Source organism: Mytilus californianus, unplaced genomic scaffold (genome assembly GCF_021869535.1).
Source record: "Mytilus californianus isolate M0D057914Y unplaced genomic scaffold, xbMytCali1.0.p SCAF_5, whole genome shotgun sequence".
Lineage (NCBI taxonomy): Eukaryota > Metazoa > Mollusca > Bivalvia > Mytilida > Mytilidae > Mytilus > Mytilus californianus.
Genome location: NW_026262701.1, coordinates 65,662,378 through 65,686,562, shown reverse-complemented (window position 1 = coordinate 65,686,562; position 24,185 = coordinate 65,662,378). Strand labels below are relative to the sequence as shown.

The 24,185-nt window shown below is 32.7% G+C and overlaps 2 protein-coding genes across 2 annotated transcripts in view; both read left to right on the top strand.

Moving 5' to 3' along the window:
- The first annotated feature begins 80 nt into the window (after positions 1-80).
- LOC127701234 (coiled-coil domain-containing protein 149-like) overlaps positions 81-24,185 on the top strand; it is a 312,275-nt gene continuing 288,170 nt past the window's right edge. The window contains exon 1 of the mRNA XM_052205059.1: positions 81-234. Within this exon, the coding sequence (XP_052061019.1) occupies positions 163-234 (72 nt within the window). The 5' untranslated portion in view covers positions 81-162. The remainder of the gene's footprint in view (positions 235-24,185) is intronic.
- LOC127701241 (uncharacterized) lies at positions 16,785-19,975 on the top strand. The gene is made up of 2 exons (XM_052205068.1): positions 16,785-17,184; positions 18,793-19,975. The coding sequence occupies exons 1-2, from the start codon at positions 17,100-17,102 to the stop codon at positions 19,305-19,307; spliced, it is 600 nt and encodes a 199-aa protein (XP_052061028.1). The 5' UTR covers positions 16,785-17,099; the 3' UTR covers positions 19,308-19,975.

Sequence of the window (24,185 nt, the reverse complement as noted above, 5' to 3'; positions counted from 1 at the left end):
ATACTACATCCTCTGTTTTTTTTTATATTTCAGAATCAAGTACGCGCTTTTGCTCATAGAGTGTTGACACACAGTGGAGACAAACCATTTGATACAGAAATGAATATGCGGCAAAATCGATTTTCCCGATTTCTATCATACTGACAAACTAATTATTTGAAAATGGCTACTCTTAATATAGAAATGGAACAGTTAGACAGAATGAAAGCTAGATTCGAGGCATTACGTGCAGAGGTACCTTTAATCAATGTGTTAAGCAAACTATAAGACCTGGTTCGTTTCCCTAAGAAAAAGTGGAGAATCCACTATTTTCTTAGGAAAATGCCTGTCCCAAAAATGAGGAAAAATTATACACGAAGGACAGCGGCTCTTTTCACAAATTATTTACAACAAATATTGGTCTCGCTTATTAACGACAAGAAGTACAATTTAGCAACAAGATTTGTCAAGAACTTGAAGAAGACAAAATAACACCTTATCCCTAAACACCTTATCGCTATTCCCGCTTGACCCGAGAATCTGTCCCGCTTGAACTTTTGACGTCATACAACAATCAATTTTCCATTGTGGCGTCAGACATTTTCTATTATGACGTCAAAATTTTACGGGAACTTGTGTGATGTCCAGTAATGGTGGACAAATAGCGATAAGGTGTATTTATTCCAATCTGGAGGGTTACACTAATGACTGGACCGATGACAGGACCAAAATGAAAATGCTAATATCTTTTTTATTTATCATAGGATTTTTCTCAAATTTGAAATATAATGAGATTTAATCATTTAATACTTAAATATAACAAATAAAATAAATTTTTTTTTTCAAAGCTTGCGAAAATGTGACCTGACCATCGTTGACAATGACCTGACTTACATCGGCAAAGACAGGACCAAATGAAAATGCTAATAACTTTTTTATTTCTCAAAGAATTTATCTCAAATTTGAAATATAATAAGATTTCATCATTTCATACATTGATATAAGAAAACAAAATTTCAAAGCTTGAGAAAACATGACCTGACCAATGTTGACAATGACTTGACCAACATGGACATGACCTGACCTATGAAAAGTCGGGAAGTTGTTTAAATGCAAATCGTAGTCGGTGAATCTTATAAATAAATAAATTGTAATATTTATGTTGATATATTAGTGCTAAAATAAATATTAATCTCTGCTAATTTCATTTATTGTTTGTTGGTACTCATTGAATCGTTTAATCCGGATTATCACACTCTTATTGAGGAAGTCTAATCGTTGTCAAAACAAATAAATTGACAGATTAATTTTATTCCTTACAAATTCGTACATTTTACAAGATGTCATTGACATGTCTGCAATTAGGATTTGTATGAAGGTTTTCATGCCCCAGCCGAAGAGGAGGGGGCATTAAGTTTTACGTACGTATGTCCCAAAGTTGGTTTCCGTTCTCCAACTTTAGTTTGCCTCGACCAAATGTTATGAAACTTACACAAAATGCTTATTACCACACAAAACACAGATAAAGTTTGAATTTTGGTGGCGTCACTTTAACCGTTCTAGAGTTATGGCTTTACAAATGGAAAAATTGCTGAATTTTTCGTTTCCGTTCTCTAACTTTAGTTTGCCTCAACCAAATGTTATGAAACTTACCCATGATGCTTATTACCACAAAACACAGATTAAGTATGAATTTTTGGTGGTGTCACTTTAACCATTCTAGAGTTATGTCCCTTTACAAATGGAAAAATTGCTGAATGTTTCGTTTCTGTTCTCTAACTTAAGTTAGCCTCAACCAAATGTTATGAAACTTATACACACTGCTTTTAACCACAAAATACAGATCAAGTTTGAATTTTGGTGGTGTCACTTCAACCGTTCTAGAGTAATATTAATGCCACTTTACAAATGGAAAAATTGCTTAGTTTTTCATTTCCGTTCTCTAACTTAAGTTTGCCTCAACCAAATGTTATGAAACTTATACACAATGCTTATTAACACAAAATACAGATCAAGTTTGAATTTTGGTGGTGTCACTTTTACTGTTCTAGAGTTCTGCCCCTTTACAAATGGAATAAAATGCTCCGCTGGGCGCAGCTTGATACGACCGCAGAGGTCGAACCCTGAACAGTTGGGGCAAGTATGGACACAACAATCAAGCTTGATACAGCACTGAATTTGGATTGTGATTAAATATTTGACACAGCATAGGTTTCTGACACAGAATGAATGTGGTCTAAGAACTTAAATTTTTTTAATTTACCTATTCAAACCATAACATTATTATTTGCTTTTATATATAAATCAGAAATAAACAATTTAAAATGGAAAATTTTAAAGAAAAAAAAAAAGGAAAAAAAATCTCCCCCCCCCCCAATTTTTTGAACCCCCTTATCACTCATCACCCCCAAACTCAATCCCAGCCTTCCCTTTGTGGTATGGTACCTTGCAGTACAATTTCAGAGAATCCATACACTTCAGTGTTCTCCCCAGGCCCTTAAAGGACCGCGGGCCCGCGATGTATAATTTTCTACCGTGGTGGTATCGTTCTTGCCGCGATGTATAATTTTTCTCCGTGGTGCTAAAATTTTCGGTAAAAATATCGTAAATCGGTAAAGTTTTAAACGACTTGTTAAACCTTTTCCGTGGGGTATAAAATTTCAGATGGAAATTGACCAGTTCAAACCAGTTCAAACAACTTGATTGTTTACACCACGTGATCGATTTACCTTTTGAGGTTAACCTTGATGATTGGATTTAATCGATGTACATGATTCTTTTGTGTTTTAATTAATTAAGAGATCATAATTAATGATCAGACTTGTGAGGGACAAGCAGACATTTGTTAATTAACTCTATTACTCCAGCCTTTGGTTATAAATAACTTGCGTATTTTAAACGTGTTGGAGTTACTTCCCCTGAATTAGCTTATTACAAATAAGTGCTCCTAAAATATCATCTATCATTGAAAATAGAAATAAAGTACAAATTGAATGCAAAATTATACAAGAATGTTACCTTAAGGATAAAAACTTTCTTTGAACATACCAACAAAAAATATATTGCAAATTATTTTTGATAATCATACTTTAATTAATGCACAGACATATTATAATAAATAGGTAGTATTTTCTAATTGGTAACTGATTTCTTCCCAGTCTTTAAACACTGATTGGAACTCAGCTTGATATGATATGTGGGTGTACATATAGATGATATATATTTACTTTACATGTCTATCTACCAAGTAACACAATAATGATTCTAATAATAATTGTATTGTTGTTTAAAAGAATCATGTCTAAAGCTATGGAAAATAGTTTTTAATTTACTAGAGGTTCTGCATTAAAATTTAATCTTGTTTAAATTTAATTGTTATGGTGTAATCTAACAAAAATGGGGAAAGTGTAGTGTAACTACAAGTATCAGGACAAATTGGCTTGATCAAAATATAAAAAGTGACTTAAGTTTAAAGACTAATAGTGCTTTCTTTTATTTATTCTTAAAAGAAATTAAAGTATACAAACTGTTTATTGATTTACTTCTTTTTTTACCAGTAATTTTTTGACCCAAAGTCTACATAACACAGTAAACAAAACAAAGACAAAAAGGTAATGACACAAAAACTAACAAGAAAACAAAAGCAATGCAACGCGACACAGCATATTGTACAAATCATTTTGACACGCGTTACCCTGGTGCTATCGAAAAATCCTGGGGAGAACACTGCACTTGAACACAAGTTATTGTCTGGAAACTAGAAAAATGCTTGTTTTTAGGCCCCTTTTTGGCCCCAAATTCCTTAACATTTAGGGCAATTACCCCCAAACTCAAACCCAGCTTTCCCTTTGTGATATGGAACCTTGTAGTACAATTTCATAAAGATCCATACACTTACACACAAGTTATTATCATGAAACTAGAAAAATGCTTGTTTTTTGCCCCTTTTTTGCCCCTAATTCCTAAACTTTTAAGGCAATTACCCCCAAAATCAATCCCAGCCTTTCCTTTGTGGTATGGTACCTTGCAGTACAATTTCAGAGAGATCCAAACACTTGAACACACGTTATTGTCTGGAAACTAGAAAAATGCTTATTTTTGGCCCCAAATTCCTAAACATTTTGGGCAATTAACCCCAAACTCAATTCCAGCTTTTCCTTTGAGATATGGAACCTTGTAGTACAATTTCATATAGATCCATACACTTACACACAATTTATTGTCCTGAAACTAGAAAAATGCTTGTTTTTTGTCCCTTTTTGGCCCCTAATTCCTAAAATTTTGAGGCAATTACCCCCATAATCAATCCAAGCATTTCCTTTGTGATATGGAACTTTGCATTTCAATTTCAGAGAGATCCATACACTTGAACACAAGTTATTGTCTGGAAACTAGAAAAATGCTTATTTTTGGCCCCTTTTTGGCCCCTTATTCCTAAACGTTTTGGGCAATTACCCCCAAACTCAATTCCAACTTTCCCTTTGTGAAATGGAACCTTGTAGTACAATTTCAGAAAGATCCATAGACTTACACACAAGTTATTGTCATGAAACTAGAAAAATGCTTGTTTTTTGCCCCTTTTTTGGCCCCTAATTGCTAAAACAATTACCCCCAAAATCAATCCAAGCATTTCCTTTGTGATATGGAACCTTCTGGTACAATTTCAGAGAAATCCATACACTAACACACAAGTTATGTCTGGAAGTTAAAAAAATGCTTATTTTTGGCCCCTTTTTGGCCCCTAATTCCTTAACAGTTGGTACCATAACCCCCAAAATCAATCCCTGCCTTCCTTTTGTGGTATTGAACCTTATGGTAAAATTTCATAGAGATCCATTCACTTAAACGAAAGAGTGCGAAAACCAATGTGTCTTCGGACGACGACGACTACGACGATGACGACGCCGGACGACGAAGACGCCAACGTCATACCAATATACCACCACAAAATTTTTTGCGGTCGTATAAAAATTGCTGAATTTTTTGTTTTAGTTCTCTAACTTAAGTTTGCCTCAACCAAATGTTATGAAACTTATACATAATACTTATTACCACAAAAAAAAACTCAGATCAAGTACAAATTTGGGTAGCATCACTTTTACTGTTCTTCAGGTATGTCCCTTTATAAATGTATATGATATGCAAGCGGGGGCATCATCTGTGTCCCATGAACACATTCCCCATTTATATAAAAAATGTTACATAGTAAAAACCTGTTTAAAATAATCAATTTATTCAACTTTAGGACAACTGTAAAAGTCACATGACATGTAATCACCTGATACTACGAAAGTAAAAAAAAATAATGGCGGTCGCTATCATCAAACAAGCTTGTTTCATTCAATTTTCATACATTTACCTTCTGTATTCCTTGTTAGAACACACATATATATATATATATATATATATATATATACAAAGTAAGTAATAGACTCGAGAAACACCTACACTAATTTGGTTGGCCATTGACAGAATCGTTCATCTCTTATTTGGACATGATCAAACGCAACTTCCTGGAGGCAACTGAGAACACAAGACAATGCAAAAAACAACTACTAAGTCTAAAGCATTTAAATGATTTTTATTTGCATATAACATTACAAATTACATACAAGAAGGTACAAATATACATATTAAACATAACAACAATCACTTTTATGCTACAAAAGTATTTTCCTCCAGACCACCTGGTTTCTTGGTCGGAATTCGGCCTGAAAAAAGTTAAATAACATTGTGGCCATACATAATATGCACCCCCCTTTTCAAAAATCATTCCCATAGTAAAAACCTGCATACTATAAATACCTGAACTTGGGCTAAAGATGGTAGTTAAATTTTGATCCATAATAAGATATTACTTCAAAAATTGGGAAAATATATTTTTTAGGGTAAAAGATTTGACCTGACCAACGTTGACGATGATCTTACCAACATCGACAATGACCTGACCGATGAAAAATCCTAATTTCTTTGTTATTTTACTTACAAAATTTTTAAATTGTTAAATTTTGGTCCATTATTAATAAGGGGACGACCATTTGATATTCTGGGGGGGGGGGGGGGGGGGGGTCAGGAGGATTTTGAAAATAAATAACTCAGCCTTGATAATCACAAAAATAAATGGTTTGTTCTATGGTAGTTTGAAAATAAATTACCTGACTTGCAATGTATTGAAAATAAATAGCTCAGCAGGTCTAATCGAAAGTATGAGATGGCACCAGATTCTTTCTTAAATTCATTTTTTTTTCCAAAAAAAAAATCAGGAAACACTTCCAATATCTTTTAATAATAAAAGTATAAATATTATTTAAATATACTTGAAATGTCAGAAAATTGGTTTCATTTAACTTGAGGTTAATTGTCTCAGGAACACTTACCTCACTTTTATTAAATCAGGGCCGTAACTACATTGAGACAAATGCCTCATGTAGGAAATTTCAAAACCAAACGCTTGTCTCCATATCAAATTGTGTTCATTGTGAGTGCCTTGCAAGAAGCAAGTTCTGTTCTCCCTCAGACGTAGTCCCTGATTTTTCGGGATCAATGTTTCTTATTTATTTGTCTTTTGTTCACTGATTGCCCTTCTGTATTCTGTTAGTGTTGCATTCATTTTGTAATTTAGTAATTTTATTATTAACTTGATCATGAGTTTAAAAAAACACAGCAGCCACAGACTTAACTATGTGAATTACATTTTTGCTTTATCATGCATATTTGTCTTTTGATGTTGTCCCTAGAAACTTAAGTCTTACACTGAATCTATAACGTGATATTTTGCTTTGAGACCAAAATATTGTCATAAAATTATTACAACAGAACTTGCATTTTCAGTTTAAGAAAGGGTCTGGGGAACACCCAGAAGGCATGATTTTGCATCATTTGTTCTATAGCTTCTTGGGCCTTCAGCGGTTCAAAAACCCTTCAAAAAAAATTTTGCCTCGCTCCGCTTGGCGAAACATGTTTGCCAATACTTTTAAAAGAGCCTTAGTTACAACCAAACTTTAATACTGTGTATGTATGCAATACATGTATATGCATTGGGGAATATAGAAGATTCATTTCTGCAGAGGATAATAATTAATTCTGATTAAACGGTACATAATGACTTTGACTATACATGAATTATTTATAATAAACAAATAATTTAAAAATTGTATGTTTTCGAATATTAAAAATATAGTTGTGAAAATAAATAATCAGTCCCTTGCTTTAATGAAAATGAAAAATCTTGCTTCAATAGTGCAGAAAAAAGATAATCTGTCCTCTTAGTTTACAAAAATAAATAACCGATCCAAAACAAATCCTCCTGGCCCCCCCAGAATATCAAATGGTCGTCCCCTAAGATATAACTAAAAAAATCGGGAAAAATATATTTTTTGGGGTAAAAAGCTTGACCTGACCAATGTTGACAGTGTCCTGACCGTTTTCATGACCAGGAATATTTATATGTAATAGGATTTGCTTCAAATTAATAGAAATTAAGATTGAATCATTCATTTTATCAATTAAAAAAAGAAACTTAAAAAAAACTCGACCTGACCAAAGTTCCAAATGTTCAACTTGTCCAGACTAATTTACATATCAGCTTATTGTAATTAGATTACAGGCTTCATCAATCCAATTATGTTCATTCAATGGACATCAAGTAGAGAATACAAGTCAAAGTAGCGTTTAATTCAAATCTCAAATTTGTGTATAATCTAATACTGATTCTGTAGCATAATTTCGAACTGTTTAGCTAGCATTCTGCATGATATTTATGGACATCCCAGGGTACAAGACGTGGACCTAGCTAGCAGTGTACCCCACCCTGAAATAAAGAAAAATAACTATTATTAAACAAGCAAATAGATCATTACATTTCGATTTTCAAATATTAATAATTGCCCATTACTATAATAGAAATGTACTTATAAAAGAATAAAGACTAAACTTTAAATGTATAGATCACAATAAAAAAACTACTTCAATGTTTGAAAGCATAAGAAAGCAAAATTATGTAATAGAAATGATCTTACCTATAAGAATAGCTGAAAGGTAATGCATTGGTGTAGTGAGTAGCGCCTTCTTGTACGGTGCTTGGTCTACAGCAATAGGGTAAGCCACATGCTTTTGGTGGTGATGGTGGAAGATATTTATCAAAATACTTGCCCTTGGCCTGGGGGCCAGCAATCAACACTGGAAATGAAGACATGATTAAAATTAAACAATATGAAACACAAAACAAAATATATCTAAACACTTTTCTTTTTCTGAAATTATTTACACTATATGATATACTCTGATTTTTTTGTCTTTTCTGAATTATTTACACTACATGTATATATATTTTGATTTTTTTGTCTTTTCTGAATTACTTACATAAATAATAAATACTTTAAAGTAATACAAAGAATATTAGATCTAAAACAATATAGCAATTCAAAATAATAAAAAGCACTGTGGTTGTATGTATTATAGCACTTAGAATATAGCAAAGTACTCTCGACCAATGAAATTGTAGAATTGGATGCCTCTTAATTGTGAAGAATGAATGTAAATCATGTTCTTAGTAAGGAATTATCCTATTATTTGGGTCTATTTACAGTTCAAAACAAAGAGTTTCTATAAATGAGTTACAACTGCCCCGAAGCACATTTATCAGATTGAAAGGATTTATCACACAGTGATTGAAACTGACTAAAAGTTGAATTGTGAAACAAACAAAAATCTCAAAATAAGTTGAAGTTAACTGGTGCAGTAAAATTGGTACCGTGAATTTTATTATGAAAATATTAATAACTTACCAAAGCAATGCAAAAAAAAGAAAAAAATTCTTTCAGATAAAAAATAACCTAAATCTTATTGGCTGTGAAATAAAATTTAGTTGTAACTCAAATGTATTAATTGATTTATAAAATTGAGAATGGAAATGGGGAATGTGTCAAAGAGACAACAACCCGACCATAGAGCAGACAACAGCCGAAGGCCACCAATGGGTCGTCAATGCAGCGATCGAGAAACTCCCGCACCTTAAACTGTAAATAAAAAAGGATAATTCCTCACTAAAATATTACATGATTTACATTCATACTCACAATCAGGAAACATACAATTCCTACCTTTTCTTTCTACTGTTGTGTCACCTAATATCTATAACGCATTTTTTTAAAAATATTTCCCAAATGATAAGAAAGTCCTCACATCACTAAAACTTATCCATAAATGACATGTCGAAAAAGGAAGTCATGCATCAATTATAAACATTGCACTGACAATGAAACTAATTCTTGAATAGATCATTTGAGCCTCGAGCACTTTACAATATTCTAAGTTTGTAAGAGAATGATAATCCCTTACTTCATGATAAGTACTCGCTAACGCTCGTACTTATTCATGAAGAAAGGAATTATCATTCTCTTACATATACTAGGAAAAAAATGGAAATACATGTTGGTGACCTTCTGCTGTTGTCTGTTCTATGGTCAGGTTGTTGTCTCTTGACACATTCCCCATTTCCATTCTCAATTTTAATTTTATTTATAACTGTATGAGTTCTTTTAATTGAGTTCACTCAAATTATAAATGCCGAACAAATTTCCTTTATTCTTACATTGAGTCAATGCTCACCAATTATCCTCCAATCAGTAGCTGATTACATTGAATGTTTATTGATAATCAATTGGATTAACAAGCCAGTAATCTAATCACAATAAGCTGATAATTAGATTAGTATGGACAAGGTGTACATTGGTCAGGTCAGGTTTTTTACCCCTAAACTGTTATTTTTTCCCCATTTAATTTGATAAACTTAACTATTCAATCTTAATGTTCTTAAACATTTGAAGCAAATCCTATAACATATAAATAAGTATAAAGTAATTTCCCTTGAACAGTACAACGGTCAGGACACCGCCAATGTTGGTCAGGTCAAGTTTTTTAAACCCCAAAATATATTTCTCACAATTTTTTTAGTAATATCTTATTAATTATGGATAGTCGGGTCTCGTTTTCACAAGCTTTTAATATTTTTTTCTTCGTTTTTTTTCCCTTATATTTATGTATTAAATGATGAAATCTTATTATATCTCAAATCCTATAATAAATAAAAAAGTTATTAGCATTTTCATTTTGGTCCTGTCATTGTCCTGTCATCAGTCCAGTCATTAGTGTAACCCCAATCCGGATAAGTTCTGGAATTACAGAACTTTTTCATCCAGTTGAGGCTATCTGGGGCCCTGTTTAAACAATGTATTATGCATAATACTTTTCAAAGAGGCATGTTTAAACCATCGTAAACACTTCAAACAAAGCATTTTTATGATTTTAATTTGTGTGTTATAAACTGTTAAAAAAGTGGATCGTAATCTATCAAAGTTTCAAAATGTTCTGTTTTAAACTTTTTCTCCCCTCAGCTCTTACTGATGATCTTTGTTTGACACTTGACCCAAACAGGTAGTTGTCTAAGTGACTTTTTTCCAGATTGGACTAAATAGCGATAAGGTGTATTAGCGACAAGAAGACAAATTTAGCAACAAGAAAGTTTATATTCTATTAAAAAATATAAATTAAAAATTTATAGAAAAAAGTCAATTTAGTTACCATGATTACAGCATAGGAACTAGGGGACAGGACAATTTTTTTTAGCTCTCTCCTTTTTTTCCAAAATTCGTTATTTTTTTGTTTCCTATCAATTTCAATTATTTTTGTGTTTTTCTGTATTATATGAACATCAGTTTACTAGAAATAATTTGTATTTTCTGTTTACTATCAATTTCAAGTTTACTATCCACAGCGGTCACTGATATATTATATAGACAGAAGGTATCTCACTTCGTACCTTATCACCTATTTTCCTACGTGAAATCTAGGAGGAATCCCAAGTCTATTTAATAATTATTTAATTTCATTCGGGTCAGTGTTCATGATTGTTTCCGCTATCATTCCTCCTTTTAAGAAGTCAACGCTTTTAATGAAATTCGACGTCTGTCTGCAGAACAAATCAATTTTACTCGTTGTTTCGTTGTATTTTGATTCTTAAATGACGGATGTATTGTATGGGCAACAACTCTAATTCCACGCCAAATCTGGTTTGTTGAAACAAATGTCCCGTGGGTTATTGTACAGCACGATAAAGTACAATATTTAATCATAACAGTATAAAATATAAATAAACTGTAAAAACATGCTTGACAAAGATCAACAAATTTATTTAAATATATTTGAATTAGCTCTCGCTGTGATATAGCCTTTTTGCGCTAAGGCAGCGTAAAGCAAACACCCAGCAATCAATCAATCAACAAATTTTCACAAAATATTTACAACAAAAATTGATGGTCTCACTAATTAGCATGATTAGCGACAAGAAGCGACAAGAAGTTCAATTTAGCAACAAGAAGACAAAATTAGCGACAAGAAGACAAATTTAGCTACAAGAAAGTTTATATTAAATTCTATTAAAAAATATAAATTTAATATTTGTAGAAAAAAGTCAGTTAATTTCCATGATTACAGCATAGGTACTTGGGGGACAGGACATTTTTTTAAGCCCTCCTCCTTTTTCCAAATTTGTTATTTTTTTGTTTCCTATCAATTTCAATTATTTTTGCTTTTTTCTGTATTATATGAACATAGATATACATGTACTAGAAATAACTTGCATTTTCTATTTACTATCAATTCAAAGTTTACTACCCACAGCAGTCACTGATATATTATATAGACAGAAAGTATCTCACTTCGTACCTTATCACCTATTTCCTATGTGAATTCTAGGAGGAATCCCAAGTCTAATTCATAACATTATTTAATTTCCTACGGGTCAATGATCATGATTCGTTTCGGCTATCATTCCTCCTTTTAAGCAGTCAACAGTTTTAATGAAATTCGAACATGTGGACAGAACGAATCAATTTTACTCGTTGTGTCATCGTATTTTGATTCTTGTCTATCTGACATTATTTATCTGACCTTGACCTCATTGTCACAGATCTTTAAAATGTTAAGATTATGTGATACTTTTAGTAAAACCTTTAATTTATTATTTAAGACTCAACATAAAATCAATGCTCAGTAAAGCAGGCGAGGCATTTCAGCATGTGCACTCTTGTGTTTATACGACCGCAAAAAATTTTGCGGTCGTATCTTGGTATCACGTCGTCCGAAGACATTTGGTTTCCGGACAATAACTTTAGTAAATGTAAATAGAAATCTATGAAATTTAAACACAAGATTTATAACCACAAAAGGAAGGTTGGGATTGATTTTGGGGGTTATAGTCCTAACAGTTTAGGAATTAGGGGCCAAAAAGGGGCCCAAATAAGCATTTTTCTAGTTTCCAGACAATAACTTGTGGAACGGTGTATGGATCTCTCTGAAATTATACCACAAGTTTCCATACCACAAAGGGATGGTTAGGATTGGCTTTGGGGGGTTATGGCTCAAACCGTTTAGGAATTAGGGGCAAAAAAGGTGGAAAAACAAGGGTTTCCTGGTTAATGGACAATTAAAAAAAAGTACAATGTTATGTTTGGATTACCTCCCTTACACTGCTTTTAAATTATATATAAAGAAATGTTGTATTGTCTTGAGGTGATTAGCTGTCAATTTATTTTTTAGAAGTTACTATTTAAAAATGCTGATTAAGAAATATTGATTTTAGCCATGATTATGTATGTCATTTTCTATTTTAAGACTTTTATGATGTATTTAAATGGGTAATTATGGTTGCAAACTCCATTGGAAATTTGAATTGAGATTATGACCATATCTTGAGGGAAAGAATTTTTTTTTGGGAAAAAAGGGGGGGGGGGGAGTGAAAAAAAAATTGGGGGGGGGGGGGTAAAAAAAGAAAAATTGTGGAAGGGGGGGACAATTTTTTCTCATTTCAGATTTCAGAAATTAAAAAGAAAATTTCTTCGAATTTTTTTTTTTTTGGCAAAAAAAAAGGGGGGGGGAGGGTCAAAATTGCTTTTTGTTTTTTGGTTACAGTTATTCTGTGTCAGAAACCTATTATGTGTCAAATATTTAATTACAATCCAAATTCAGACCTGTATCAAGCGCGAATATTGTGTCCATTTTTGTTCCAACTGTTCAGGGTTGGACCTCTGCAGTCGTATCCAGCTGCAGTCGTATCCAACTGCGGTCGTATCCAGCTGTGCTCGGCAAAGCAATTTATTTTTATTTGATATACGTAATACAATAGGAAATCAAACAAGAGGAAAACGTAATTGAAACGTAAATAAATATACATCATTCTATTTTGTGTATTGCATCATTGAACAATATTTACCATGTTTATACATAGTTTAATGTTGCTTGAAGTTTAAAGGAATTAAAGACAATGTTGAGTTTTCAACAGGTGTTCACTATTTTCAATGATTGTACATTCTGGTGCATGTAATTGTATAGTCTTGACACATGTTAAGGATGTTCGCTACTCTGTTTCAAAATAACAAGCTTTTTAAAAGACTGTTATAAATTGATATAATATATATATAAAGAAACTAAAAAAGCAGAAAAAAATGAAGGGTCCGTGTGCTTGTTTCCGAGATATAAGCCATTGAAAATTTGGCGGGAAATAAATCTCTATAGATTTTTCATACATTTAACATTGACACCTTTTTTCTTTCAAAAACGATGAAAAAATAACAAGGATTTTATAAGATTTTCAAAGATAAAATTTTAAACTATATGTAATCAAATTACGGAAAGTAAAGTAGGGGTTAGTGGGCAAATTTTTTAATGGCTCTACATGGATAAAACCAGAGGATTCCGAATATCTGGCAAAAATTCAAAAACAAGAGGAGCGAACATCCTTAAAGGTGAAATCAAACAAAACAAAGTTTTTTTAAAATATGAAGCAAATATATGTGTCTGCAGTTAATAGTAGTATGCCAATTCATGCAACACATCTGTTATTACAAATAATGACTAGTGACAGTAACTGATAGTAACTGGTCCTTGGCCAGTACTGTTTTACCTCTGTATGCCTGTCTATCCCATGAAGGTTCTGTTGCATTTTTCGCAGGAACTGCAAATAAGAGCTTTCTGAAATTTTTATCTGGCTTCATGTGAACATGCTTCAAAAAATGTCACTAAAAAGATTTAGCTGATAGCAATAAGATTAAATTGAATATCAAAATGGCATATTTTTACCAGGTGAGAAATTCAGGCTCTTAGGCATTTTGGGAGTCTTGTTTTTTCATTACCTTTGTACATGTACTTCCAATTTATGTTGTTTATGTTATGTTTTTTTTTTTATACTTTTCTGAATTAAAAAAATCATTGGGAGAATGTATTTGATACAAATTGATAGGTTATTTGACAGTCTGCAAAACCGAGTATATATATATTAAAAACCAAACAATTGGAGGTCTTTCCACATTAAATTTCAAAATAATTGAAGCTACTCCCACTTTACTAAAAGTTACTATTGGCGTCCAATCATAGGTGTGAAGGGAGCGGTATAATTTTAAAAAAAAATTGTGTGATTTAGAAGTTGTACAATTTATGTACATGTTATAACTTGATTATTTCATAGAAAAACGAGGAGCAACAGATGCTCTAAATCTAATGCATACAATTTGATTTATTTGTGCCTGTACCATAAGGAAGTATGTTAGTTAGGTAAATGACACTTGTTGAATAAAATTAAAATATGTGTATGTTTCCAAAAAAATGCCCCTGAAAGATATTTGATATTTGTTTTCATTATATGGTAATGATTGTTTATTGTTGTAGTTCAGTGTTTCTGTTGCTGCATTGTTTTCCTCTTATAGTTGATGTGTTTCCCTCGGTTTTAGTTTGTTACCCGGATTTGTTTTTGCTTAATCGAATTACAACTATTGAACAGCGTTATACGTAACTGTTTATTATTGGATTCTTGACATCCAGTTGGAAGTATTTATGCATATTTAGGATCAAAATAATGAGTGAGGTTTGTACTAAAACAACATCCTGAGTAAGATACATGCATTTTTCTTACTGAGCAAAATACTCTTTCCTTTTGCTCCTAAAAGCTGCAATGCATTTAAAACTCTTTAGGTTGACTAGAAGTGGTTGAACCAATTACACACCCCTAATTATAATGAGCATGCCAATAACAATACGGCATCACCTTGGTCTCGTTGGAACTCTTTAAATTCCCCTCAACAAAAGAAGAGTTCTGCTTTCATGCCAAAAGACTAACAAGGGGATATGGGGTTTCATCAACATCAAATACTTCTGTGATTTTTGAAAAAGTTCATGGGAATTTACAATTCATTTCATCCAAAAGATAGATAGGTCTATGCCTGTTGGAAGAAGGATTACCCCTGACAATGGTTCTAACAAATACTGATGTGTTTGTGGTCATCTAACGAAAGATTTTTAATTTTTGCATCCTAGAGCAGGTCTTTTTCGGATAACTGTGTGTTCAATAACTACTTGTCCATGGCAATGAGCTTACACAACTGAATGTTGGCATCCTGATTTTTGACCTTTTATTTACAAATCGATTTATCACATGTGCTTTTAAAAGATAGGAGCATTATATACAACAGAAAAGAGTCTATGTGAAAAAAAATTTCAAGGAGAAACTAATTTTGGAGCGGCATGCGGTCACTTTCAGTCTCATATGATAGCTTTCACACAGAGTCCAAAAATATATGGTTTCTATATACTTTTGCCTGAAATAAAGGAGATAATTTCCAACTTCAGGTTTAGAAAATGTCACTTCCAATCTCAATTGATAGCTGTATTTACACTGGTACCAAAAAAATATGGTTTCAATATACTGTTGCCTCAGTGTACAGGGGTGTGGAAATGCTACATTTGACCGACTGGACAAGCAATTTTTTGTGTCTTGGTTGCCCATGGACAAGTAAAAAAAATGTTGCTTGAGTCAACAATGTTAATTTAAATAATCATATAGAAATTCCTCAAAATTTATTCATTGAAGTGGAAAAAATATCAATTAACAAGACGAAAGCAACATGTTTAGGTAAAACAACATCAATGATCAAGAAATTGATCGATTATCAAACAACAAAAAATAAGAGTTTTGTTGACTACCTCGAGGCCATGCCTCTGAAGGCAATAATCTGGTAGCTTTCAATTAATTTAGCAATTTTTAATGTTAAGTTTTCTGCTTGTATTAAAATAAGTTTGATAGGAACAGCTTATGATAGACAAAGATATTTTCTTTAAAGTTGCATTACTATCAGTACATTTCAGTTTGAAGATCATATTTTGATGCGCTGCCGTCTATGTCATGGTCCAGAAACTTTGAATTAATTAGAAATGTTGCTGTCTATCAGATTGTCTTTCTGAATTAACAGAAGAGACATATCTCTGTGTCAACAGTTTATTATGATTAAGAGATATTGTCTTATATGAAATTTTGAAAATATATAATTTTTTAAAGGCAGTGCTTTAATGCCTTTCTAGTTGCCGTGTTAATATTTCTTTCCGCGATATCCAACTTATCTACGTGGGGGGTCATTAGGCTCCAAGTAGATCCGGAAAATGTTGATTCTCTCCTCTTCTTATTGCGGTATCAAATGTTTTTTGTCTCATTTCATTTACATTGGAAAATAGAGAAACGATCATTGTGTTTTGTTAGTTTTAAAAACTTTTGATATATTTGTATTTTACATTATAAGCAGTCAACCGATTGACAAACTAGAGTTATTTGAATTCCGTGTGGAAAGAGGTCGGGTTAATTTCGAGTGTTATCTGCAATCAAGGATTTGTATAGTCTCACTATACAAATCCTTGCTGCAATCTAGATGTTTATAAATCATTTCAGTCGTTGATATAATAATTAAAGGTCGACTGAACATGAATTATATTATACAATTTAAAGCGCATTTCTGTTTATGCACGCGAACTCGTCTAACGTTATTGTTATTTCGCAGTTATATAAAGTAGCAAATTATCGTTCCTGAATAGGTGGCGCCGTAGTAGCCGATCCTGTACTTCAACTTCCGGTTTCTGCACTGTGCAACTATTACAGTTGCATTTTTAAATGACGATGCCAAGTACTTGTTGTTGTGTACCTGGATGTCATTTAAGAGGAGGACATGCATTTCCAAATGACTTAAAAAGAAGGAAAAGTTGGATCAACGCCATGGCCCATACGCAGATTGGACGAGAACACGATGAAATCGTGGAGTCCATCTCAATCAGCTGTTGTTTGCAAGGCACATTTTACTGAAAAAGACTACGTGCAGGAAACTATTCATGGTAAAACTCTATTTTCTTTTTAAAATATATAGTTATATATGTAATCGCCATGCGAATAAACCAAAGTCTGTTTACAACCGCAATTATCGTTTTAGAATAAAAGGGGGTGGTTAATTCAAGACGTCATAATTTTTTGGATTACGATTCAATGTGAGCTGTTTGAGATTTTTTGGTGCTTGCTACAATTATAATGATTTCTTACAAGAGGTATTTCATACTGAGAATTATTTTAGCAGTAATTATGCTAATGTAGTAATGACAGGAATGCATAAGCTATGCCTCATAGACTTTCTTGAAAAATATCAATGACAATGTTAACAGGAACAAAACAACGACATGATCTCATCTATATTATAGTTATTTAGGTACAAACAATGTATGTTTGTTTCATACGTCTCTCATTGTTTGTCCTTTGGATTTACATAACAAACATTTTGATGTACATTGAATCAGGCTAACATAGTTTTATCCAGATTGTAATGAATAAATCTAGTTAATATTTTGACAGGTAGTACAAAGGAATTATAGTTATCTCGTACCATTGTAAACTCGTACCAATGTCAACTCGTACCACTAAACAAAAACTCGTACCAATGCAAACTCGTACCACTGCTAACTCGTACCACGGTAAATTCATACCATTGTAAACTCGTACCAATTTATTTAAATGCATTCAAATGGTGTTTAATGATGAATATATACTTTAATTTCACTCAATACCTCTTAAGTCTGTAAAATGTATATAATTTGAAATTACAATAACCAATTTGTAGCTAATTTTCCTTGTCTAATTGGATGGAGAAAACCGTGGCAGATTGGCTTTGTTGTCTCCCTTGAATAGACTCTTTTTTAAACTTTTACTGACAACTATTTGATTTAATTTTTAATCATTCCAAATCAGTAACATTGAATAGATTTGGGTATTTTTCTATTGTTTCTAAAAGGAATTTTATTTAATGAAAGAATTTATTGATTGTGTTTTAAAGGTTTAAAATTGTTTATGACCAACAGTTAGAAAGTATGAAATTTATTTTTATACAATATTCAGCACATTTCAGCAGAATATGACCATGCTTATATGATTATACAAGTTGATTAGTTAAAGATAAAAAAAACAAGTTGATTAGTTAATAAACAACCAATAATCACACAATCAAAGGAATTTAATATAATTATTAGCATGGTAATTAAGAAATTACATTTGTATTTTTGTCTAAGTTTTCATTAAAAAATGGTATAAATTTCAAAGATATTTTAATTTTTTGTATAAAGCTTAAAAAAAAATAATCATAAAACATTCGTATTTTTGTCTAAGTTTTCATTAAAATCTAGTATAAAATTCAAGTAATTCAACTTTTTTTATTTAGTTTACCAAAAAAAAATTCATAAAACATTCGTATTTTTGAATATATTTTTAATGGTATGATTTGCAGTGGTACGAGTTCTGATTGGTACGACTTCCCAGTGGTACGAGTTTACGTTGGTACGAGTTAACTTTTTTGGTACGAGTTTACGTGGTACGAGTTAACTTGCTTCCGTACAAAGTATGCATTGCTAATGGAAGTTCATTTAATTATCAAAAAACTAATGTTTTATAAACTTTTTCAGGACACAAACCCACCATACAGAGACTTAAGTCTACTGCCAATCCCAGCCTATTTTCCTGGACCAAGCAAGAGACTGAATCGTCCGCAAAAAGAAAAATCAGGGCAGTTTCCTGTGAAAACAAAAGAACTAAACTTGATGAATATTGTAGTAGAAATCCAGAGGAAAGTTTTGATTGTAAAGTTGGTTTTCCTGAAGAAGTAATTCATACTGCAGACAGGATTTATGACTGTCCACCACCAACTGCCGAGCTAATGTTGAGCTTCACAGATGGAATTACGCAAACACCATCAATGCCTATATTTTCAGCAGAGAATTTTGAAATGAAGACACGTGACACAGCCATGCATTTTTATACCGGTTTAGAGTTGTATACTAAATTTTTATTTGTTTTGACCACACTTGGTCCAACAGCACATTGTTTGAGATACATATATATTCAAATTGATAGGGTGTCATTTGAAAATCAGTTTTTTTATGACTTTGATGAAATTGATGCATTATACAACCAACTTTGAACTGTCTAGATTCTAGATTGAAACTAGTGTTAAGAATATTGTGTAAACATGGATTGTTTTTATGTCTAAACAGTGGCGTGAGGCTAACACTTGGCCATTTAGTGGTTTAGTCAGGTATTTTTCGCCATCCAACTTTAAATTAAAGTTTCCTACAACTTGGATTATTATTGACAGCACAGAATATCCCGTGATAAAACCTAAAGCTCCTAGAGCTCAGGCAACCTTTTCATCATATAAAAACAGAAACACTGAAAATACTTGTATGTTCGACACCTGGTGGTTTAGTCAACTATGTCTCTAATGCATATGATGGTTGTACCAGTGACTGTGAAATAGTTGAAAGATGTAGAATAGTTCAATTATGTGATCCAGGTGACAGTGTGATGGCAGACAAAGGTTTAAATGTGCAAGATTTGTTTGCTCACTTTTTTCAAAAAAAGAAACAGAATTAGTTCCAAAAACTCTTATACGGGATAGAAAAGTCTCCAATTAACATGTGCACATAGAGCTAATTATTGGACTTGGCAAAACATACAAAATTCTAATAAATCCTATGAATGGAACTGAAACAAAACTTTCATCTGAAATAACATTTAGTTGTTTTATGTTGTGTAATTTTAGAACTTGTATTGTGCCAAAGGATGCATAAATAAAAGTGACGCAATGAAGTTTGTTCTGATATATATATATATAAATATTATTTACAATTACATGCACATGTAAATTGTAATGCATATAAAAATAAGGAGATGTGGTATGATATTCAGTGAGTTTATCGAACCAAAGTGCATAAGAAATGGGTTAAGCAGTTACAGGTGTTACTGTCACCATACAATCTCCAACAATTAGAAAAACTTGTACCGTGTAAAAAATTTCAGAGATCTTACAACCTAAGTTTTGTTGTCTCACCTTGACTTTGGTGAATTGTTTATATCTGTTGATGTAAATATAAAAAAGAAGATGTGGTATGATTGCCAATGAGACAACTCTCCACAAGAGACCAAATGACACAGAAACAGCTATAGGTCACAGTACGGCCTTCAACAATGAGCAAAGCACATACCGCACAGTGAGCTATAAAAGGCCCCGAAATGACAATGTAAAACAATTCAAACAAGAAAACTAACAGCCTAATTTATGTACAAAAAATGAACGAATAACAAATATGCAACACATAAACAAACGACAACCACTGAATTACAGGCTCCCGACTTGGGACAGGCACATACATGTACATGCAGAGTGTGGCGGGGTTAAACATGTTCACGGGATCCCAACCCACCCCCTAACCTGGGACAGTGGTGTACCAGTACAATATAAGAGCGAACTATAAAAATCAGTTGAAAGAGGCTTAACTCATCAGATGGATAAATACAAATACAAGTGGACGTGGCCGGGTAGTTGTACATCCAAACAACAAAAAGACACTAAGTACAGATCTGAGAGTACTCGAATTTACTGACAACTAGTTCAAAGCCACAAACAACTGATAAAAAAATCTTGCATCTAAGACTAAATTATCAATCCGTAAGCTCCCTTTAGAATTTTATAAATTTTAGATTTTACATTTCTGAGTTATTGGGTTTTATTCATTAAAAAAGGGGGGATTTTCCAGTTTTTGGACAACAACTCAAAAATGCTTTAAGCAGTTCGCATGAAACTTCGGTGAATTATTTATAGCTATTGATGTAATCTCCCTATTGATTCTCATAAATTTATAATATGACATTGAGAAGAAATTGAACTTTATTTGTTTATAGTCTGGCAACAGATTTATTAAGTATTGCGCAACAGCACAGTGTATTGCACAACAGCAAGAAATCTTTAATTGAATATAAATTCAATTCATATAACCGATTTCAAGTTCTTTGACTACATTTATTCAGAAACTGTAATATGTCAAATATTTAATTACAATCCAAATTCAGACCGGTATCAATCTTGAATATTGTGTCCTTTTTTGCCCCAACTGTTCAGGGTTGGACCTCTGTGGGTGTATCCAGCTGTGCTCAGCGAATCAGTTTATTACTTAATTAAGAACTCCTTTTTTTCGAGCCTGCGATTTTTGTCCCAGAAAGCTCGACATAGGGATAGTGATCCGGCGGCGGCATTAGCTAACTTCTTAAAAGCTTTATATATTAGAAGGTGGAAGGTCTGGATGCTTCATACTTTGTATATGGATGCCTCATGTTACGAAGTTTCCGTCAGTCACATGTCCAATGTCCTTGACCTCATTTTCATGGTTCAGTGACTACTTGAAAAAAAAGTTAAGATTTTTTGTAATGTTTAATTCTCTCTTATTATAAGTAATAGGATAACTATATTTGGTATGTGCATACCTTGCAAGGTCCTCATGCCCGTCAGACAGTTTTCACTTGACCTCGACCTCATTTCATGGATCAGTGAACAAGGTTAAGTTTTGGTGGTCTAGTCCATATCTCAGATACTATAAGCAATAGGTCTAGTATATTCGGTGTATGGAAGGACTGTAAGGTGTACATGTCCAACTGGCAGGTGTCATCTGATCTTGACCTCATTTTCATGGTTCAGTGGTTTTAGTCAAGTTTTTGTGTTTTGGTCTGTTTACTTATACTGTATGCAATAGGTCTACTATATTTGGTGTATGGAATGATTGTAAGGTGTACATGTCTAGCTGGCAGGTGTCATCTGACCTTGACCTCATTTTCACGGTTCAGTGGTCAAAGTTAAGTTTTTGAGTTTTGGTCTTTTTTTCTAATACTATATGCAATAGTTCAACTATATTTGGTGTATGGAAATATTTTATGATCTATATGTCAGTCACGCAGGTTTTTTTTTACCTTGACCTCATTTTCAAGGTTCATTGCTCAGTTTTAAGTTTTTGTGTTTTGGTCTATATTTCTTAAACTATAAGCAATAGATCAACTATATTTGTTGTATGGAAGAATTGTTAGCTGTACATGCCTGCCTAGCATGGTTCATCTGACCTTGACCTCATTTTCTTGGTGCATTGGTCAATGTTTAGTTAAGTTTATGTGACAGTTGTAATAAAGTTTTATATTTAGGACTATCAACATAATATCAATGATTAGTAAAGAAGGCGAGACATTTCAGCATGTGTACTCTTGTTTCATTCATAAATTACTTTATACTTGGAAATATAATTTTGCTTGGAGTTATAGTTTCTAAAAAAAGTATTGTCATTGAAAGAGTTGACATGTTGCAATGTACATTTATTCTACATAGTTCTATGGTACCAAATCAAAAGTTTATATTAAAGAAAGAAGTCAAAGGTTTCCCATCATAGTTTAGTTACATACATTTTTTTTGTACCTGAGGTCGTTGAATATAGATCATTATATAAATAAGGAGATGTGTTATGATTGCCAATGAAACAACTATCATCCATACATTGTACTTACCAGTAACAAACCACATTTGCAAAGTTGAATAAAATACAGTTGATAACATTTACTTATTACTAAAAAGAAAATGTCAAACTATTTTAAACAGTATTTGACTATAAACATAGATAAAAAAGGTACAAACTGGACATAATGCACTAGTTCATAAACAAGTGAGAACAATCGCCTTCATATGGTGCTCAGAATATGACATTCATAAAACTTGTTCAATATCATTAGAGAAGTCTAAATCTTAAATACTGAAAGCCACCTCTGATAAGTACAATGTACTATGCAAGATAATGATATAACTGGACTAAAAATACAGACAACCTGTAATTAACTGCCTTTACAGCGCTTTCGCGCTTTGATTAGCTCACCTGGCCCGAAGGGCCAAGTGAGCTTTTCTCATCACTTGGCGTCCATCGTCGTTAGCTTTTTACAAAAATCTTCTCCTCTGAAACCACTGGGCCAAATTTAACCAAACTTGGCCACAATCATCATTAGGGTATCTCGTTTCAAAAATGTGTCCGATGACCCCGCCAACCATCCAAGATGGCCGCCATGGCTAAAAATAGAACATAGGGGTAAAATGTAGATTTTGGCTTATATCTCTGAAACCAAAGCATTTAGATTAAATCTGACATGTGGTTTATTCATTAATATGTTTTTTAATTTTAGTTCATTTATATGTTTCAGAGTTTAGTGTGACGTCCATTTTCACTGAACTAGTACACATTTTTGTTTAGGGGCAAGCTGAAGCCCTCCGGGTGCGGGATTTCCTCGCTGTGTTGAAGACCCATTGGTTGCCTTGGGCTGCTTTTATATGACCGCAAAAAATTTTTGTGGTCGTATATTGGTATGACGTTGGCGTCGTCGTCGTTATCGTCGTCCAACATCGTCGTCCGAAGACACATTGGTTTTCGCACTCTAACTTTAGTTTAAGCGAATGGATCTCTTTGAAATTTTACCATAAGGTTCAATACCACAAAAGGAAGGTGGGGATTGATTTTGGGGGTTATGGTACCAACAGTTAAGGAATTAAGGGCCAAAAAGGGGCCAAAAATAAGCATTTTTTAGTTTCCAGACAATAACTGTGGAACAGTGTATGGATCTCTCTGAAATTATACTACAAGTTTCCATACCACAAAGGGATGGTTAGGATTAGCTTTGGGGGGTTATGGCTCAAACCGTTTAGGAATTAGGGGCAAAAAAGGTGGAAAAACAAGGTTGTCCTGGTTAATGGACAAATACTTTAGTACAAAACATAATTTAAAGCAGTGTAAGGGAGATAAATCAAATACATCATTGAAATTATCTCCCTTACACTGCTTTTAAATTATGTATAAAGTAATGCTAATGAACAATTAAGATAATTTAAAACAGTGTAAGGGAGGTAATCAAAATACAACGTTTTGGTTACTTCCCTTACACTGCTTTTAAATTATGTTTAAAGAAATGCATATTTATAAAGGAAGACCAGTAAAAGAAATTG

Bases quoted from the DNA above. Each gene is read 5' to 3' on its own strand.
- LOC127701241 (XM_052205068.1), top strand. From the start codon at position 17,100: ATGAAATCGTGGAGTCCATCTCAATCAGCTGTTGTTTGCAAGGCACAT. The intron at 17,185-18,792 runs GTAAAACTCTAT...AAACTTTTTCAG, and splicing joins CGTGCAGGAAACTATTCATG to GACACAAACCCACCATACAG.